Raw genomic sequence first — 18,446 nt, 5'->3', positions numbered from 1 at the left:
CAGGACCCATGTGCCTCGCAACGACCTTCAGCAGGAGCCAGGAGCTCCTGGTTGGAATGGAGCCAGTGGTGGGCCCAAGGCTGCTGCTGGCACCCCGGGACTGCTCCCAGCTCAGTGCTGCCAGTGGGGACCAGTCCTGTGCCCCCCCACACCCAGGGCACAAACAGCCCCTGCAGGGAGGGCAGCACCCCACCCTGGACAACACATGGGATACCCTTGGGTCTGGGGACCCTGGGAGCACCCCTCAGTAGGAACAGGAACACCCAAGACCAGGATCAGGGCTCCCACCCAGCCTGTCCCTATAGTGCCAGCTCTGAGGACCCTAGCCCAGCTCTCACCTGGGGATGCAGCAGGACAGGAGGTGGCTGTGGGACACTTTATTTCTGTGCTGGGCTTGTAAGGTGCAGAGAGGAGCCAGGGGGCACCCGTGTCAGCCCCACCACCCACAGGAGCACTTTGGGGTGTGGCAGGACACTGACCCCCATCCTTGCTCACCCATCCTGCCCTTGCCGGCCTGCCCCCAGTCCTCTCTTGCCCCGGGGTGTCCCCATGGGCACAGGGCGGTGCCCAGCTCACAGGGAGCTGCTCTGGCAGGAGTCAGCCCCAGGGGGCACCCGTGGGACTCCCCGTTTGGGTGGCAGGGACGAGGCTGAGCAGCGGAAGGAGCCGGTGACCGTGGAGGGAGGCTGGGGCTCAGGATCGTGCCCGCAGGGACAGCCCCAGCGCCTGCGGAAGGGGATGGTGAAGAGCCCATAGGTGATGGGGTCCAGGCAGGCGTTGAGGAGGCCGAAGATGAAGAGGATGTGGGCAAGGGCTGGCGAGACACTCCTCTCCATGGCCCGTGGGCAGAACCAGTGCCACAGCCCCAGCAGGTAGTAGGGTGTCCAGCAGAGGATGAAGGAGGAGACAATGACCAGGCTCATCTTCAGCATCCTCAGCCTTGCCCGTGGGATGTTGTTCCTCGAGCACCGCAGGGACACGTCCCGGGAGAAGACTGCGGGGGCACAGCCCATCAGCTGCGGGCACGACTGCCCGGGGCCGCGCTGCCTGGCACCACAACCCCCACCCCACCTCACCACACTTCCCCCCTTCACTGCTCTCTGCATCCCCACTGCTCCTCCAGACACCCCCCCCCAAGCACCACAAGGAGACCCCACACCCCAAGTGGCAGTGCCCAAACAGCCCTGGCCATCCTGCTCCCTCGGTGCCAGGGTTCCCCCGAGTCCCACCTGGCGTGGGGAGCTCGGCGCCTGGGCACTCACAGAGGCCGGAGCCCATGCGCCGGGAGATCTCCAGGAGGATGCGTGTGTAGCTGCAGACCATGATGAGCAGGGGCAGCAGAAAGAGGCAGCTGAAGCCCAGCATGTTGTAGAGGGTCTCGTGCCAGGGCTGGGCAAAGCTGCCCCGCGTCGTGCACTGGGTGAAGTTGTGTGGTGGGCGCAGGGTGACCGTGCGGAAGAGGAAGAGCTGGAGGCAGAGCAGAGGTGGGATGGTCGCAGCCCTCCCTCTGCCCCGGGGCACAGGGTGACAGGGAGTCTGTGCCTCCCAAAGTCACGGCAGCAGGGTCTTGGAGCCACCAGGTCAAACCTTGCCTTTGGGAGTGGGACCTGCAGTTGCCCTTGTGCCAGCTCTGGGGGGCTGGAGCAGGGAGGGGATCAGAGCTGGGTGAGAGAGGCACAGTGCCACATCCTCTCCTTGGCTGCCTGGCTCCTCCAAGCCCTCTCCTCCTGCCCTGTCCCTGGAGGTGTTCAAGGCCAGGCTGGATGGGGCCGCAAACAACCTGGTCTAGTGGAGATGTCCCTGCTCATGGCAGGGGTTTGGAACTGGATGATCTTTAAGGTCCCTTCCAACCCAAACCTTTCCACGGTTCCGTGATCCCCATCATGCATCACACTACCGTGATGCCTTCCCATCCCCACGCCTGCAGGTGCCAGCAGCACCAGCCCTGGGCATCGCCCTGCACCCTGGGAGCTGGCACAGGGCCGGAGAGGAAGAGGCCTGGCGGTGGGTACCTGTGGCACGGAGAGCCCCGCGCTGAGCAGCCAGGCTGCGTGGAGCATCAGGCGGTTCCTCCTGCGGGCACGGGTGATGGCCAGCGGGCGCAGGATGGCAGCTTGGCGGTCCAGGCTGATGACGACGGTGACGAAGGCAGAGGCATACATGGCCAGCAGCCGCAGGTACATCAGCAGGCGGCAGGCCAGGTCACCCGCCCGCCACTGCAGAGTGATGTTCCAGATGGCATCCAGTGGCATCACCGCCAGCGTCACCAGCAGGTCGGCAGCAGCCAGGTGCCGCAGCAGGAGGTGGATGTGGGACCCGTGGCCGCCCCGCCGGCGCCCCGCTGCCCGCAGCACCGCCAGGTTGCAGCCGGCCGAGAGGGCGAAGAGGACAAAGGTGGCAGCCACGCGGGCCTGGGCAGCGGGGGAGAAGGTGGGCAGGCGAAGGGGCTGCTCCTCGGCGCCCCCAGCATGCGGGGGCCAGCCACAGCCCTGCTCGGGAGGGGACGGGCTGCCCGGGAGCTCTGCGCTGGCATTGCCCACTGTGGGGCCTGGATCTGGATGGCCCCATCCTGCTGTGAGAGACAGGGGGGCTGGGGGGGACCCTGGGGCAGGGGGCTCCAGGGTGACAGGTCACCGTCCATCCCCTGGGGCCCTGCTCCCCGCCCAGGTGCCAGCACCACAGCCCTGCCCTGATCTCCAGGCTCCATCGCTGGCTGCAATCCCCATCCTCACTGCTTCCCCAGACTTCCCAGAGCCCCCACCCAGCTACAGGAGTTCTTGGCACCCAGTAGCTCTCAGCAGACCCCACCCCACCACCTACTCCATCCTATTCCTGATGCCCATCCATCCCACAGCACCCTCATAGTCCTACACAGGCACAGAGACACCCCCCCCCAGCCCAATGCCAACGCCCCCTGGGGTCCAGGCACCACCCCCACACACACCTCACCTCCAGCCAGAGGATCCTGCTCAGCAGCACCCAACCAAGCCATGGCACACACTGACACACTGCCAAGGGCTCCTGCATTCACGCTGTGCCCAGGGGGTGCCAGAGCCAGAAGGGCACTGTGACACTGGCAGCTGCAGCCACGTCTGCACCTGCTGCCAGGACACACGCATCGGGAGGGTGGGTGGAGGATGCCCTTGGAGGCTCCAGTTGCTCCTTGATGTAGCCAATGGGCATGGAACAGCTTCGTCCTTCACAGTGTGCCACCCTCACCCACCCACGGACAGGGGGGGCAGCCCCAATGCACCTTTCCACTGGTGCACACGTACAGATACACAGGCACACACACATGGGCACAGGCACACACACCTGCACACTCAGCACCAAGCTCCCAGCCCGGTGGGTGCTGCCCCCCTGGCCCCCCCAGGCCTGGCACTGCTGCCGCCAGGGCATCGGGATGCACAAAGGCTCCTTGCTTTGGGGTGCATCGTTTCTAGGAGAGGTCCCAGACACCTCAAATGTCCGCTCTGCCTGGTCTGCCACTGCCAGTCGCTGCCCTAGACCATGGAGAGCATGTCCCCATGTCCCTTGAGCCCTGGCCGAGGAGAGGGAGAGTGTAGTCTAGGGAGGGGGATGGGGGTGCTGCTTTGCATCTCAAAGGCTTCGCCCCTCCGGCGGAGGGAATTAACCTAATTAGCGAGTCATTTCACAGAGCCCTGGGGCTCATTAGCCCTCAGACCCCCTGCTCCCCCAGCTCATTAGCACCCGCCTGGCAGCCCCCCCCCGCGGGCCCTCCAGACAGCGACTGGGACCCGCCGAGGGGGCTGGGAGCAGAGGGGCCCCAGCTGCAGCCCCTCCACGCACATCCCACTCTGCTGCGGGGGCTTCCCCAGCCCCGTAGGCTTATTTGGACCCCAGACCCCATATTTAACCCCACCTGGGGGGTGTCCCAGGTACCAGCTTCAGGGGCAGGTGGTTCATGTTTGGCACCGAGTCCCACAGCTGTATCTGGAGGGTGCTGGTGACACCCAGCCGTCCCCAGCCCCTGCATCCAACGAGGCAGCCCCGGATCCGTGCCTGAGCCCCTGCCCATGCCCAGCAGTATGCCCATGGTCTACAGGGCAGGATTTTCACCAGTTTCAGCAGCCCAACTATCCTCTCCCAGCCCTAAACCTGAAGTGGTAGCCTGGGCAGGCTACACTCTGTGCCCTGCCAAACTCCTGCCATGGGAGCAGCCACATGGTGACACACAGATGGGCACCAGGGCTTATTTATGTACCTGAGTGCTTGCCCATGCCTGGCAAGACGACACCCACAGACTGCCCTGCTACAGAGTGGGAGTTTCACCAGCTCAATTATCATTATTCTCTCCCAGCCCCAAATCCACACCCAGAGCCTGGGCATCCTGCACCCCATTCTGTGCCCAGGCTCCTATCATGGGTACAGCCATGCAGTGACACACAGATGGGCACGAGGGTTTATTTATGTACAGCTGATGCCATCCAACGTGTCCTGCCCATCTTCAGGCTGGCACAGGGGGCAGCTCATCCTCTGTCACCTCACAGCTGTTCAAAGCAGGGACCTGTGTCTGTCAGCTGCTCCAGGTCAGGTGGCATGGGACGGTGTGGCACTGGGTGCTCTGGCATCAGGGAGTCAGAGGGCTCTTCCTGGTCAGTCCTGGGGCTGTGGTGGGAGCAGAGCCTCCAGCAGAGACAGCAGGTCCGTGGAGAGGTCCTGGGGGTGCAGAGTGGGGAGAGATGGTGAACGGCTGGGGTGCAGGTCCCAGGGGAGAGCAAGAACAGGGGCTGGCAAAACCAGTCCCAGCACTACAGGGGCTCCGAATTCACTGAGGGGATTGAGCCCTGTCCCATGCCAGCCCTTGGTGTCACCCAAATGCCAGCCCCACGCTGCACGCCCCCAGGGTCACCCAAGTCCCACCAGCACACGTACCTGGGTGACTGTCCCTGCATCCACGAAGTCTGGCAGCATCAGTCCCGAATCCAGGAGGGAGTCGCTGAGGGGGTCCAGAGGGGCCCCTGCACAGTGGGGTGGGGAGAACCAGGAGGACGCGTTGGAGGCTACAGCCCCGTGCGGCTCGGGGGGGTTCTCCGTGGCCGGGATGTAGGGGGGTGACCCCCATACACCCATCCCCATGTTGGGAACCCCGAGCAGCTCTGGGGAGATCTCCGCAACAGGCGCACAGTGGGGGGAGCCCCAGGATCCTGTCTCCATGTCGGGAGACCTGTGCAGCTCCGGGGGAGTCCCTGCAGCAGGAACGCAGCGGGGGGACCCCCAGGATCCTGTCTCCATGTCGGGAGACCTGTGCAGCTCCGGAGGGGTCCCTGCAGCAGGAACACAGTGGGGGGACCCCCAGGACCCCATCCCCACGCCAGGAACCTCGTGAAGCTCTGGGGGGGACCCTGCCGTGGGAGGTGACCCCCAGCCCACAGAGCCGGGGGACGAAGCATCCCGCGGGGCTGGTGGGCACAGCCGGGGGGGCGGGCCCTGGCAGCACCCCAGGCCCTGGGGGCAGAGCGGGCAGTGCCGGGGGAGGGTCCCCCGTCGCCGGGCCAGCACCTCCTCGCTGAGCCCCAGCAGGGCCGAGAGATGAGCGATGTAGCGAGTGGCCAGCCGCAGGGTCTCGATCTTGGTGAGGCTCTGCCCGGCGGGTGCCAGGGTGGGTGGCAGGTAGTGCCGCAGCCGCAGCAGAGCCTGTGCCAGGCGCCGCATCCGCAGCTTCTCCCTCTCGCTGGCGCTTTGCCGTGGGCCCCCCAGGCCCGCAGCCCGGACCCCTTTCCTGCCCCCATTAACACCTCTGGCATGAGGAGCGGCAGGGCTGCGGCAGGGTGCCCGGGCAGCGGTGGGCGATGAGAGGCCGCAGGAGTCAGGCGAGGCCGCGGGCGAGCTGCTGCTGTAGCCCTCGAGGTCGGGGGATCCGCGGCACCCCCAAGCCTGCAGCGGGGCTGTGGCGGGCAGCGGGAGGCCGGGGGCTGCCGAGCGGGCCATGGCTGCGAGGCTGTGAGTGCTGCAGCCCCCCGGCAGCCCCGGCTTTATGCGGGGCCAGGGGTGTGAAGTTGGCACCTTGGTGGCCGGCACCAGCAGCACTTCAAAGGCTGCGGTGGGGAGACAAGGGCAGCCGGCTTTGAACACGCGGGTGACGAATTTGACCCCAGTGATGCGGGGCTGATTGGTGCTGCCCACCCTCCCCAGCTGAAATCACCCCCTCCAAGTCCTGAGGATGGGGCTCGGGCTCTGTGTGGGGGGCTGCAGTGGGATCTGTTATGGGGCTGCAGTAGGGTCTGTAACGAGGCTGCAGTGGGATCTATAATAGGGCTCTGGTGGGGTATAATGGGGCTGCAGTGGGATCTGCACTGGGGCCGTGGTGGGGCCTCTAATGGGGCTGCAGCAGGGGCCGTGGTGGGGCTGGGGGCTGCAGTAGAGCCTAATGTGGCGTCTGCAATGGAGCTGCAATGGGTCTATGGTGGGGTCTGCAGTGGGGTCTGTAATGGGGTTGCAGTGGGGTTGGAGTCTGGGGCTGCAATGGGGCTCCGGGTGCCCACATTCCTCTCCCGGGCATCCCTGGTGCCCAGCGGAGCTCTGCAAGACCCGGTGCCCAGTGCCCGGGGAGGGGTTCTTGCCCCACCTCGCGCCCCCACCCTGTTGCCCACTCCGCTGTGGGTTGCCCCGGCTGAACCCCGGTACCGGCGGGTTGCTGCCGGGGACGGCCCGAGCGCGGTGACACCCGGGAGGGGAGGACGGGGCTGGGAGGGGGCCTCCCGCTGCGTTCCCAGGCTCGCAGGTGTCGGTGCCGGCGGGTGCGAAGGTTTCCCGGGAAACAGGGAAGGAAAAGCCATCAGGGAGAGAGCAGGGGGGCCGGGCATCAGGCACGGCACCGGCACCGACACCGACACCAGATCCCCGGGCAGAGGCCCCGCGGCAGCTCGGAGTACGAGACCCCTCCACGGCAAGTTGTCCAGCCCCGGGGTATGGGGATGGGCACGGGACCCCTCCATACCGAGGGTGATTTGGCACAGCATTCCCCCTCCATACAAGGCGTGCACCTCTTTGGGTACCCAAGACGGCTGCCGCCACCCGAAAGCCCATCCTGGGGACTGGGGAGCGCAGTGCGGGTCCAGCGTGGCACGGGCGGCATGAGCACAGAGCTGGGTGGTCTGCAGCGTGCACCGTGCCCAACGGTACAGCGTGGATTCGCCCCCCTCCCCGCACACCCTTCGGTGCTGCCCTGGCCCCAGTCCCCGCCGCCCCCCCGCCCCGTTCCCAGGCCCCCTCCTGGGTCTCATTAGCTGATGAGCTCCCGGTAATGAGCTTCCCACCTCCCCCCGTGTTTGCACAAGTGCTGAAGCGGCTGGGCCCGGGCAGCTCTGCCCGAGGGGTCACAGCCCCCCCGAGGGACATCTCGCACCCTGCACCCCTCTGGGGGTGACAGGTTCCCCCCACGTCCCTCCATCCCGTGTTGATGGATTACAGGCACAGGGTGTGCATAGCAAGGGCACCAGGATGGGACTCAGTCCTGACGATGCTGCCAGTCAAAGCTCTGCCCAGGTGGTTGATACCTGGCTCTGACCCATGCCCCGAGGCCTGCAGTGAGGGGGTCACGCCCATGGTACCCACCTTGGACCCACCATCCCTACTGCAGGACCACCCGGGGCTCAAATATCCCCTCAAACCTGCTGTGCACCCTTGTACCAGGACAGGGATGGCAGGGACAGTGCACAGGGGCCCTTGCCCAGCTCAGTCATAGAATCATAGAATCAATAAGGTTGGAAAAGACCTCAAAGATCATCCAGTCCAACCTGTCACCCAACACCTCAGGACTACTAAACCATGGCACCAAGTGCCACCTCCAATCCCCTCTTGAACACCTCCACCACCTCCCTGGGCAGCACATCCCAATGGCTAACAACTCTCTCTGGGAAGAACTTTCTCCTCACCTCCAGCCTAAACTTCTCCTGGTGCAGCTTGAGACTGTGTCCTCTTGTTCTGGTGACATGGGCCCAGCAAATAGCCTTACACAGCTGGCAGCAATGCCCACTGCAGCCCATGGGCATAGGTAAGGTCCTCAGCCCTGGAGCACCCCAAGGAGATCCACACCCCTTCATGGTGCCACCCACTGACCCCAGCCCTCAGCGTGGAGTTGGCACCAGCTGAAGAAGCAGCACAGGGAGCCCCAGCTGCGTGCATGGGGACACAGCCTTGTCGGGGTGGGGGGCCTCAAACACTCAGGTCGTGCCTCCAGCTTCTCCAGATCACCACAGCAGCTCAGGGATCCAGGGCTGGAGGGAATCATTGAACCAGGGGATCATCTGTGTCAGAAGAGACCTTTCAGATCATGAAGTCCAGTCATTACCCCAGCACTGCCAGGGCACCACCAAACCATGGCCCTCAGCACCACATCTCCAGGGCTTTGAAACCCCTCCAGGGATGGAGACTCCACTGCCACCCTGGGCAGCCTGGGCCAGGCCTTGACAACAGTCAAGGGCAAGAAATGGTTCCTCATGTCCAACCTAAACCTCTCCTGGTACAACTTAAGGCTGTTTCCTCTTCTCCTGTCTCTTGTTCCTTAAGAGATCAGCTCCCACCTGGCTCCAGACTCCTTTCAGACAGCTGTAGAGAGCCAGAAGGTCTCCCCTCAGCCTCCCTTTCTCCAGGCTCAACAACCCCAGGTCCCTCACCTGCTCCTCCCCAGATCTATTCTCCAGACCCTTCACCAGCTGTGTTGCCCTTCTCCGGCCCTGCTGCGGCTCCTCGTGTCATGGGCACAGGAGAGAGGCTATGCAGAAGGCAGGGCAGGTGTGGGGACACTGTTGGGTGTCAGAGCTGGTGGCTCAGGGTCTAGGACTGGAAGGTCAAGTCTCTGTGCCCAGGGTGCGGGCGCTGCGGGCCCTGGCAGGGCTGGTGCTGCGTTTGCATCTCTCACGGGCGTGTGAATTGGGTCCTGCACACTTCCCAGCGCCGGGCAGCGCCAATTAAGGGTTGGAGGGGTCAGAAATGACACCTTTGCAAATGGGACCAGCATTCCCAGGCTCCCGCCGGCCCCAGCCGGGCTCTGTGGGTTTTGACACCTCCAGGTGGTCACAAAGTTGTCACCTCGCACCCCTGCCCCAAATAAAGCCGGGGCTGCCCGGGTACCCCCAGATGTGGGCACCAGAGCGGACCTCAGCCATGGCCAGACCCCCAGTCCCGCTCCTGACTCAGAACCTCCAGCCCTCGGGGAGCACTGCCCTGCTCAGGGACCTGGATGCCACCATCCAAAATCCTTCATCAGAGCCCCCCAGGACATCCCTGTGTCACCCACGGAACCGGCAGCCAGAGGCTGGGGGGCGATGGGGTGGCAGGGCTGAGCCGGGTCAGTGCGGGGTCCTGGGGGTCCCTCGGCAAAGCGCCAGCGAGAGGGAGAAGCTGCGGATGCGGCGCCTGGCACAGGCTCTGCTGCGGCTGCGGCACTACCTGCCACCCACCCTGGCACCCGCCGGGCAGAGCCTCACCAAGATCGAGACCCTGCGGCTGGCCACTCGCTACATCGCTCATCTCTCGGCCCTGCTGGGGCTCAGCGAGGAGGTGCTGGCCCGGCGACGGGGGACCCTCTCCCGGCACTGCCCGCTCTGCCCCCAGGGCCTGGGGTGCTGCCAGGGCCCGCCCCCCCGGCTGTGCCCACCAGCCCCGCGGGATGCTTCGTCCCCCGGCTCTGTGGGCTGGGGGTCACCTCCCACGGCAGGGTCCCCCCCAGAGCTTCGCGAGGTTCCTGGCGTGGGGATGGGGTCCTGGGGGTCCCCCCACTCTGTTCCTGCTGCAGGGAAGCCCCCAGAGGTTCTTGGAGTTCCTGACATTGGGATGGAGACTTGGGGGTCCTCCCACTACATCCCTATGACAGGGAACCCCCTGGAGCTGCACCATCTGCCCAGCTCCATCTCAGGGTCCTGGGCATCACCACTACCCCTCAGAGCAGTGACCCTTCCAGCTCCCTCCCAGAGAGGCACCATGGCCATGGGTACTTGGACGACTTCATCCTGCTGCTTGGAGCCTGCAGCACCCTCGGAGCCTCCCCAGGCAGGACTGACGGACACGGGACCCCCTCGGACCCCTGCATGTGGCTCCCGATTGGCTGAACCCCACCAGGTACCTACCTTCCCACCCCCAGTCTCTGCACCCCGCGGGACAGGTGGGCAGGAGAGTGGGGTGTCCCTCGTGGGGTGCAGGGTGGGAGGCATGGGGTCAGGGCAGGGGGCACGGGGTGCGAGTTGGGTGGCATGGGGTTCACATGGTGTGTGGGGCACAGCATGTGAGATGTGGGACACGGAGGGGAGGGGGTCATGGTGCCGTCCTACACCTAACCCATCTCTTTTGGCACAGCTCTGCAGCCCACCAGTCCTGAACGGTCTCGTCTCCCCAGCCCCCCATGCACCTCTCATCCTGCCCAGCTGCACCCCGGCGCGGCACTGGGGGGGCTCAAGCTGATCCCCTGCGCCCCAGCAGCAGACCTCTGTGGGGTGACAGTGAGGTGGCCGTGCCACACAGCCACGGGGATAGGCACGGGGGAAGGCACTTATTAAATCTGCTCTGCACTCCTCGCCTGCCTCATCACTGCACCCCTGGTTGTTGTACAGGGAACCCCACAAACTAGCACACACCCCCCCACAGAGCTAGCCTGCTCCATGCCCCTTCCCAGCCCACCCCGCAGCCGGGAGATGCCCCAGGGCAAGGGTTACAGAGGGATCCCCCACGCGGGTGGGCTCCCCAAGCTCCACTGGGAAGGGCCCGTTGGGTCCCGTCCCCAAGCCCAAAGTCCCCAGGAGAGCTGGGGAGAGAGGCTGGAGCGCCTTTGTGCTGCGGGCACCGTGCCCTTTTGATAACCTGAATAGCCTAAGGGGACAGTGCTGGGGGGGACTGGTATCCCCTCCTGCCTGGCATAGCCCCCGAGGAGGAGACACAGCTCCCCCGGGCAGGACCGGCTCCCAGGGGAGCTCACACGCAGCCGTCAGACGGAGGGACAGGGTGGGGCTGGCGTCGGCGGAGCCCCCAGAGCCACTTAGCACCAGGCTCCTAATGGCCGGAGGGGGGGCCCTCGGTGTCACTGTTCCCTGCCCCATGCCCACCACGAGGTCCCAGGCGCTTCCTGGCACTCCCCTGAATCCGGGGGAGCTGCCGAGTGCTGACGTGCAAGCCCTTTATTTACACGTCTGGGTCGAGCACTAGCCCGTAGCTGGGGGGCAGCAGGGTGATCTCCACCCACCCAGCCCGGTGCCCCCCGTATCCCGCCTTTGCTGCCCATCATGCAGGCATCAGGCCATGCCCGCGGGCACCAGCCCCTGCCCTTCAGGAGTAGTGAAGCCCCCGACCGGGTGGGGGCGCATTTGGGTCTGGGGGCCATGGAGTGAACAGAGCTGGGAAGTGGGTGAGGGTCCCGCGGCAGGCTCAGCCACCCAGCCCACCCCGTGCCGGCTGGGAGGAGGGTGCACAGCAGTCGGTGCCAGGCAGGCCTAGCTGGAGGCGGTCTCATCCTGGAACCAGAGCAGCACTGCCTGCTGGTTCTGCTTCACCCAGTTGATGTTGGTGCGGGTCCTCTCCAGCGCCTGCTCCAGCGCCCGCGTCCCCGACCCGAACCCCACGTCCTGGTTGTCGGCTTTGAACTGCTCCAGCTGCCAGAGAAAGGGGCAGTTGGAGCAGGCACAGGGCACCCAAATGCCATCCAAAGGTCCCTGGCAGCCCCTGGCACACACAGCCGGCTCTCTCGTGCCCTGCTGCCCACGCCCTGGGCGCTGCCCGTGCCAAGCCTCACCTGCTGCAGCTCAAACTCGCTGGCGAAGCGCTGGGTCACCGCCAGGATCAGCCGGGAGAAGGAGAAGGAGCCGCCGCCGTACCTGGGGGAGCAGCAGGGTGGCTGAGTAGGGGCAGATGGTGGCATCCCCGAGGGGCAGAGCAGACCGGCAGCTCTCCCCCCAGCCCTCCCCCAGCCCCCTGCCCGGTGCTCACTGGCTGAAGAGCATTTTCCAGTTGCCCCGGATGAAGTCCCAGGCCAGGGGCTGCCCCACCACGTTGCTGGCGATACTGTTGATGGTGGAGGTGGCATCCTGCTTACGGATCTTGGTGGGGTCCAGCGTGTACTGCAGGTACCTGGGGGCAACAGCGCCGGGTGGTGAGGGGCTAGCATGGGCAGAGCTGCTGTGCCCGCCTGGCACCCTGCACCCACCGGTTGAGGATCCAGGGATGGGGGCTGCAGGAGAGGGCGGTGCGGAGCTTGTCGGCCTCGGACACCACGGTGGCGTTCTTGAACTCCTTCCAGATGAAATCCCAGGCCTCCTCCCCACCCGTGGCCACGATGCTGCAGTAGATGGAGGAGCGCAGGTTCGCAGGGATCCTGCCAGGGAGAGGAGAGTCAGGCAGGAGACCTTCACTGTGCCCATCCTGGCTGCCCATTGCAGCACCATGGCACCCTGTGGACTCCTGGTGGCAGTGGAGCACTCTGGGCATTTATGGCTGCACCACAGCACCCTGGCAACCCACAGTGGCACTGGGGAGTCATGGTGACACTGAGGCCCCCCGGGGACTCCTGGTGGCACCAGGTCATCTTGAGAGTTCATGGCAGCACCAGGGTACTCTCAGTACTCATGGTGGCACTGGGTCACCTGGAGAGTTCGTGGCAGCACCAGAGTATTCTGAGGACCCATGGTGGCACCAGGTCACCCTGGGGACTCACGGATTGTGGCTGACATTTTGCTTCCACTGCTGGAAGTAGCTGGTGGCCAGGTCCTGGCACTCTGTGATGCCATAGGAACAGGCAGTGCTGATGGCATTGATCTCGTTGTACCTGGGGACAGAAGGGCCACATGGGGCTAGGCACCAGCACTGGTAGCCAAGCACCATCCAGGCCAGAAGCAGGGCAATGCTTGGCACACACCGGGGTGACCATCCCAGTGTGGCTGGGGAGAAGCTGGGGTGCTGCCCACCCCTGGAGCCATGGCACTCACTGGTCCATCAGGCCCTCAGGGATCTTGGTCCAGTTGCTGGTGACCTCCTTGTAGTGGTTGAAGAGGGGCAGCACCTGCTTCTGGATGTATTTCTGGGGGGCAGGAGGACAGTCAGCACCCAGCAGCACCGGCAGCAGCCCCTTGCCCGGCTCTGGGTGCAGACCCAGCCTCTCAGCCCCGTTCCCCGGCTGCAGGGTGGAGGCACCGCTCACCGTCATCACGCCGAAGACCTCGCTGCGGTCAAACATCAGCTGGAAGTACTGCAGGTTGTTGAGCGCCGCTTCCCAGGGCATGTACTCCGTCTCCCGGCTCAGGAACCGTGTGGTGTTCAAGGCCAAGGTCACGTCCACGTAGTTGGCCCTACAAGGGGTGAAGGTCAGCTCCACGGCCCCACGGCTGGTGCCCAGCACACACATCTCCAGGGTGCCCGACCTGCCGGGACTCCTGGCCCTGGCGGGCAGCCGGCAGGGCTCACCTGGCCAGGTTAAAGGCATCGTCAATGATCTGGGCACGGTTGATCACGGGGATGACCTGGGAGAGGGCAGAGTTGGCACCTCAGGTCAGTCCCAAGTGCGTGGGGTGCGTGAGGTGGGGGTCCGCCCACAGCCCCCGCTCCTGCCTTATGTACCTGGTGGTCAGTGGCGAGCTGGCTGAGGAGCTGGGCCCAGTTCTCCAGGTTGTAGTTGACACGGAAGTAGCCACTGACGTTCAGGTTCAGCAGCAGCCAGTTGGGGCTACTCACCTTGAACTCGTTGTAGGTTGCTGGGAAGGGGAGAGGAGATCAGCCCTCCAACACTGGTGCCCTCCTGAGGACACCCCAACCTCAGCCTGGGGCGGGGGAGGGCAGCAAGGCTCCAGGTCCCCACCCAGGCAGGAGACGCCATACCTGACTCCCCGGTCAGCCACAACCTCGGCCCAGAGTTCTGGTTGGTCATCCAGGTGACAGGGACAATCCAGATGTAGCTGTGCAGGGACAGGCAGGTGGTGGGACCACTGCTGGCTCCCCCAAGCCCCCACTTCCTGACCCCAGCAGTGCCAGCAGCCCCACACCTCACTCACTTGAAATCAGAAGGTCTCTCCACCGTGGAGTTGGGGTCCAGCAGGAAGTGGGTCTGGGTGGTGACACCAGTGAGGGTGTTGACAGTCACCACGGGGAAGCCCATCTGCAGTATCCAGCGATCCATGATGGCACTGACAGTGCCAGGCAGATCCAAGTTTTGCCGGTCGACAGCCTGTGGGAGGAGCAGGGCCATGGGTCCCTTGTGCCAGGGAGGTCCAGGAGGGGTCCAGGTGGGATCCAGAGCTCTTCTGCTGCTTAATCCCTCATCCAGCAGGTGGTGCCTGTGTGGCCAGGACCCCGTCCCACTGGGCACCACCACCCACCCCCCCAGGAGCAGGGGTAGGGGGTGGGGGGAGCAGGCAGGAGCAGCCAACCCCCTCCTACCTGCTGCAGGTGAGTCCAAAGGTCTGTGTAGACGGTGTTGTTGTACGCAAAGGTGTGGAGGTAGGTCTGCAGCAAAGCACCAGGAGAGATGGGTGAGCAGGGGCAGCTCCAGGTGCAGGACACCCACAGAGCACCCAGAGAACCTCTGCCCATGGGATGCCCACCCAGAAGCAGGGCTTTGTGACCCCAGCCTTGTGGAGTCATGGAATCATGGAATCACAGAAGGGTTTTACTTGGGAGAGACCTTTCAGATCACTGAGTCCAACTGTTAGCCCAGCACTGCCACATCACCACCAAACCATGTCCCTCAGCACCACATCTACACAGCTTCGAAACCTCTGCAGGGACGGGGACTGCACCGCCTCCCTGGGCACCTTGGACAGGGCCTTGACAACCTTCAAGGTCAAGAAATTGTTCCTCATGCCCAACCTAAATCTGCCCTGGGGCGACTTGAGGCTGTTTCCTCTTGTTCTGCCCCTTGTTTCTTAAGAGAAGAGACCAACTCCCGCTGTCTCCAAGCTCCTTTCAGGGCGTTAGAGAGCCAGAAGGTGTCCCCTTAGCCTTCTTTTCTCCAGATTCAACAACCCCAGGTCCCTCAGCTGCTCCTCACCAGAACTGTTCTGCGGACCCTTCATCAGCTTCATTCTTCTCCTCTGGACCTGCTCCAGTCCCTCAATGTCCTTTTTGGAATAAGGGGCCCAAAACTGAACTGGCTTGGTCCTGCTGGCCACACTGCTGCTGATCCAAGCCAGGATTCTGGCGGCCTTCTTGGCCACCTGGGCACACAGTGGCTCATCCTCAGCTGCTACTAAGCAGCACCCCCAGGTCCTTTCCTACCAGGCAGTTTCCAGCCACTCTGCCCCGAGGCTGGAAGGTTCACAGGGTTGCTGTGACCCAGTTCCAAGACATGCCCTTGTTGAACCTCACCTGCAGCCCATCCTTGAAGACGTCCTCAGTGAGGAAGTCGGAGAGCATCCGCAGCACTGATGCTCCCTGCAGAGACAGCAGCTCAGAGACCTCCTAGGGTGCACAGGGAGGTCCAGGAGGACCCCTGTGCCCAGGGCTCTGTGCCCAGTGCCCGTGCCCACCTTGCTGTAGGCGATGCTGTCGAAGACCTCGCTGATCTGGGCGGGGGTGTTGATCTCCTCCTCGCGGAAGGAGAGGGGGCGGGAGGTGGTCAGGGCGTCCGTCCCCATGGCCGCGTGCAGCTCGTTCAGCACCATCAGGTCTTTCTGCAGGGGTTGGGTGCCAGCACCCAGCTCAGTCCTGCCCGCACCCTCCTGGCAGGGGAGGCAGCCCCCCCCGGGATGCCCACACCCCGTGCCCACGCCCCACGCCCACTGGCACTCACGATCCTCCAGGAGGGCTCGGCCCAGTTGGCGCCCAGGTACTCCACGTAGGAGGCAAAGCCCTCGTTGAGCCACAGGTCGTTCCACCAGCGCAGCGTCACCAGGTTCCCGAACCACTGCCAGGGGGCACAGGCGCCCCGTCAGCCACGTCCTGCCGGCCGGCGGGGCGGGCTGGGGGCACGGCGGGTACCTGGTGCGCCAGCTCGTGGGCAATGACGGTCACCACCCTCTCCTTGTTGCTGATGGAGGAGTAGTTGGGGTTGTAGAGCAGTGAGTTCTCCCGGTAGGTCACCAGCCCCCAGTTCTCCATCGCACCCGCGTTGAAGTCGGGGAGACCAACCTGGTCTGGGGATGGAGGGGCCCCGTTGGCAAAGCGTTGCCAGGGTGCCGGACACCCCCCACCCCCCAGGCTGTGGCTGGCAGCCGGGTGCCCTCCGACACCCACCGGACTTGGGCAGCGGGTAGGCGGTGTTGTAGTGCCCCTCGAAGAAGGTGAGGATGAGGCCGGTCACCTGCCGCGCGTAGTCACCCTGCCCCTCTGCGATGGCCTCGGGACGGCCCCAGATGCGAATCTGGAGTGGAGGAGAAACGTGGGGCTCAGCCTGGCCTTGGACCCCCAGCAGGCTGGGCAAGGGACCGCTTCCCACCCCCCACTCAGCCTACCAGCACTTTCCCCGAGTCGTTCTGGATGCGGTCAAACTGGCTGACGATGAAGGCCAGCAGGTAGGTGGACATCTTGGGGGTGGTCTGGAAGGTGGTGACGTTCCAGGTCTCCCCATCGAACTGCTGCTGCCAGGAGTCTGTGGGGAGCGGAGGGATGGCGGCGGGGGTGGGTCACCACACGGCCCTGCCAGGCCCCTGGGCCCCCTAGGTGGGGCTCCCACTCACCGACAGCGGGCATGTTGGAGATGGCTACGTAGTCAGGGGGGTGGATCAGTGTCACTGCGAAGGTGGCCTTCATGGCTGGCTCATCGAAGCAGGGGAAGGCTTTGCGTGCGTCTGCCGCCTGCATCTGCGTGGTGGCCACCACCTTCCTGCAATCCAGCACAGTCAGTGCTGGGGGGGACAGCCCCCAGATGGGTCCCTCTGCTCTCTGGTCCGATCTACATGGGTCCCATCTTCATCCATGGCCAGGTTGGCTCATGGATCTAGGGGCACAGAGGCTCCTCCACACCCATCCCACCATCCCAGGGGGCAGGGGAGCCCCAAACCCAGCCTGTCACCTATGCCACCCCCATGCCAGCTCCACACCCCCACCATGCCCCTGCCCTCCACCCACCTGTTGCCCATCCCATCGGTGTATTCACTGCGGTAGAAGCCAGCCAGGTCGTCGGCCAGCTCGCCAGTGAAGCTGCTGAAGAGCTGGTAGCGCTTTCCCTGCTCCAGCCTCTCCCCCAGCCGTACCACCAGGTACTGGGTGGGCACCTCCAGCCAGGTCTCGGCGATGGGGGGCACGGTGGCACCATCCACCGCCTGCAGCGAGACGAGGAAGGAGCCTTGCATGGTGTAGTTCAGCTTGTTGCTGTGGATGAGGATGAGGTCGGTGGCCTCCTTGCAGAGGAAGACGACGCTGCTGTTGCCCGTGAAGATGTAGCTGGCCTGGTCTTTGGGCTGCAGATAGGGCTGCAGGGTCACCTCGTAGGACTCGGGCACCAGCGCCGTGGGCAGCCGCCAGCGGTTCCAGGGGTTGTTGGGGGCAGGGGTGGTGGGCACAGCCGGGGTGGTGGCGCCGGGCTCCGGGGAGTTGTTCTTCTCCTTCTCCTGGGCGTACACCACCGAGAGGGCGATGATGGTGGCCACGGCGCCCAGGCCCAGCACGATGGCTGCGATGCCCACGCCCTTGCTGATGAAGAAGCCGGCCGCCATGGCGAGGCTTCGGCAGGGGAGCTGCTGCAGGAGGCCGTGCCCGGCTGGCACAGGCTTTTAGCTTCCCAGCCCCAGCAGGTTTATTAGCCTCGGTTAATGGGTGAAGTATTAATGACCAATGAGGCACCCGGGATGAGCTTGCTGCCTGCCCGCCTCCCGGCCTCTCCGAGGCACCAGGATGGCACCATGCAGGGATAGGCACCCTGGGAGTGGGCACAGGCCGCAGGCCAGGACTCCTTGTGTCCCTCCTCGGCCTCACCCTGCAGAAGGAGGAGTGAAGCAGGTGGTCACAACTGGCAGCCACATCCCTGCCGTGCCACGGGGCGAGGTGGGCAGCCCTGGCACCCAAGCGCTGTTTCTGGCTCAGCATCACTCTGTTTGCCCTCAAGTGGTGGGGTCTGAACTGGGGGTCCTGGCTGCCCCTCCACCCACGAGGGACCTGCTGCTGGGGGTGAGGGTACAGCAGGTGAGGGCTGGCAACTGACCCTGGGAGGGGCACCCCTCACCGGGCTGCCCAGCCACCTAGGGGAAATCAAGAGGGCACAAGATGCAGCCCCAGGAGTCCAGGTGGTGCAAGGGAGCTCGGCAGGGTGCTGGGGAGGGGCCCGCCCGGGGGCTCGGCAGGGTGCTGGGAGGGGCCCAGGGAGGGGCCCACCCTCGCAGCCTTCTCAAAGTCCAGGGTCACAAATCCTGGCTCGCACCTGGGAGATCAAACTCCAGACCCCGTGAGCCCAGCCCAGTGGGCATGTGCCCAGTGCCACCAGCCGTGGGACACCCTGTACTCTGAGCCCTTCAACCAGTCACAGCCTAGGTGAACTGAAGGTCTCAACTGGCATCACACACAGTGAGTGCCGG

The 18,446-nt window shown here is 64.8% G+C and overlaps 4 protein-coding genes across 4 annotated transcripts; 1 reads left to right on the top strand and 3 right to left on the bottom strand.

The window, feature by feature from the left end:
- Positions 1-572: 572 nt before the first annotated feature.
- On the bottom strand, positions 573-4,241 carry LOC104297407 (gonadotropin-releasing hormone II receptor). The gene is made up of 4 exons (XM_009897333.2): positions 4,226-4,241; positions 2,013-2,569; positions 1,263-1,467; positions 573-994 (listed from the first exon to the last, which is right to left on the bottom strand). The coding sequence occupies exons 1-4, from the start codon at positions 4,239-4,241 to the stop codon at positions 573-575; spliced, it is 1,200 nt and encodes a 399-aa protein (XP_009895635.2).
- Positions 4,242-4,561: 320 nt separating this feature from the next.
- On the bottom strand, positions 4,562-7,247 carry LOC104297408 (mesoderm posterior protein 2). The gene is made up of 4 exons (XM_054169214.1): positions 6,590-7,247; positions 5,371-6,059; positions 4,897-5,196; positions 4,562-4,680 (listed from the first exon to the last, which is right to left on the bottom strand). The coding sequence occupies exons 1-4, from the start codon at positions 7,245-7,247 to the stop codon at positions 4,618-4,620; spliced, it is 1,710 nt and encodes a 569-aa protein (XP_054025189.1). The 3' UTR covers positions 4,562-4,617.
- Positions 7,248-9,129: 1,882 nt separating this feature from the next.
- Positions 9,130-9,835, top strand: LOC104297409 (mesoderm posterior protein 1-like). The gene is made up of 2 exons (XM_054169213.1): positions 9,130-9,714; positions 9,761-9,835. The coding sequence occupies exons 1-2, from the start codon at positions 9,130-9,132 to the stop codon at positions 9,833-9,835; spliced, it is 660 nt and encodes a 219-aa protein (XP_054025188.1).
- A 1,378-nt stretch (positions 9,836-11,213) lies between these two features.
- On the bottom strand, positions 11,214-17,843 carry ANPEP (alanyl aminopeptidase, membrane). The gene is made up of 20 exons (XM_054169136.1): positions 17,005-17,843; positions 16,614-16,759; positions 16,389-16,525; positions 16,171-16,297; positions 15,916-16,070; positions 15,728-15,841; positions 15,465-15,608; positions 15,304-15,369; positions 14,377-14,442; positions 13,992-14,164; positions 13,819-13,895; positions 13,561-13,694; positions 13,408-13,463; positions 13,145-13,292; positions 12,933-13,024; positions 12,662-12,772; positions 12,155-12,322; positions 11,938-12,078; positions 11,744-11,825; positions 11,214-11,603 (listed from the first exon to the last, which is right to left on the bottom strand). Exons 1-20 carry the CDS (start codon positions 17,589-17,591, stop codon positions 11,445-11,447), a joined length of 2,883 nt encoding a protein of 960 aa, XP_054025111.1. The 5' UTR covers positions 17,592-17,843; the 3' UTR covers positions 11,214-11,444.
- Positions 17,844-18,446: the final 603 nt, after the last annotated feature.

This window comes from Dryobates pubescens, chromosome 17, assembly GCF_014839835.1.
Source record: "Dryobates pubescens isolate bDryPub1 chromosome 17, bDryPub1.pri, whole genome shotgun sequence".
NCBI classification, from domain to species: Eukaryota; Metazoa; Chordata; class Aves; order Piciformes; family Picidae; genus Dryobates; species Dryobates pubescens.
This window is presented reverse-complemented; position numbering and strand designations above follow the sequence as displayed.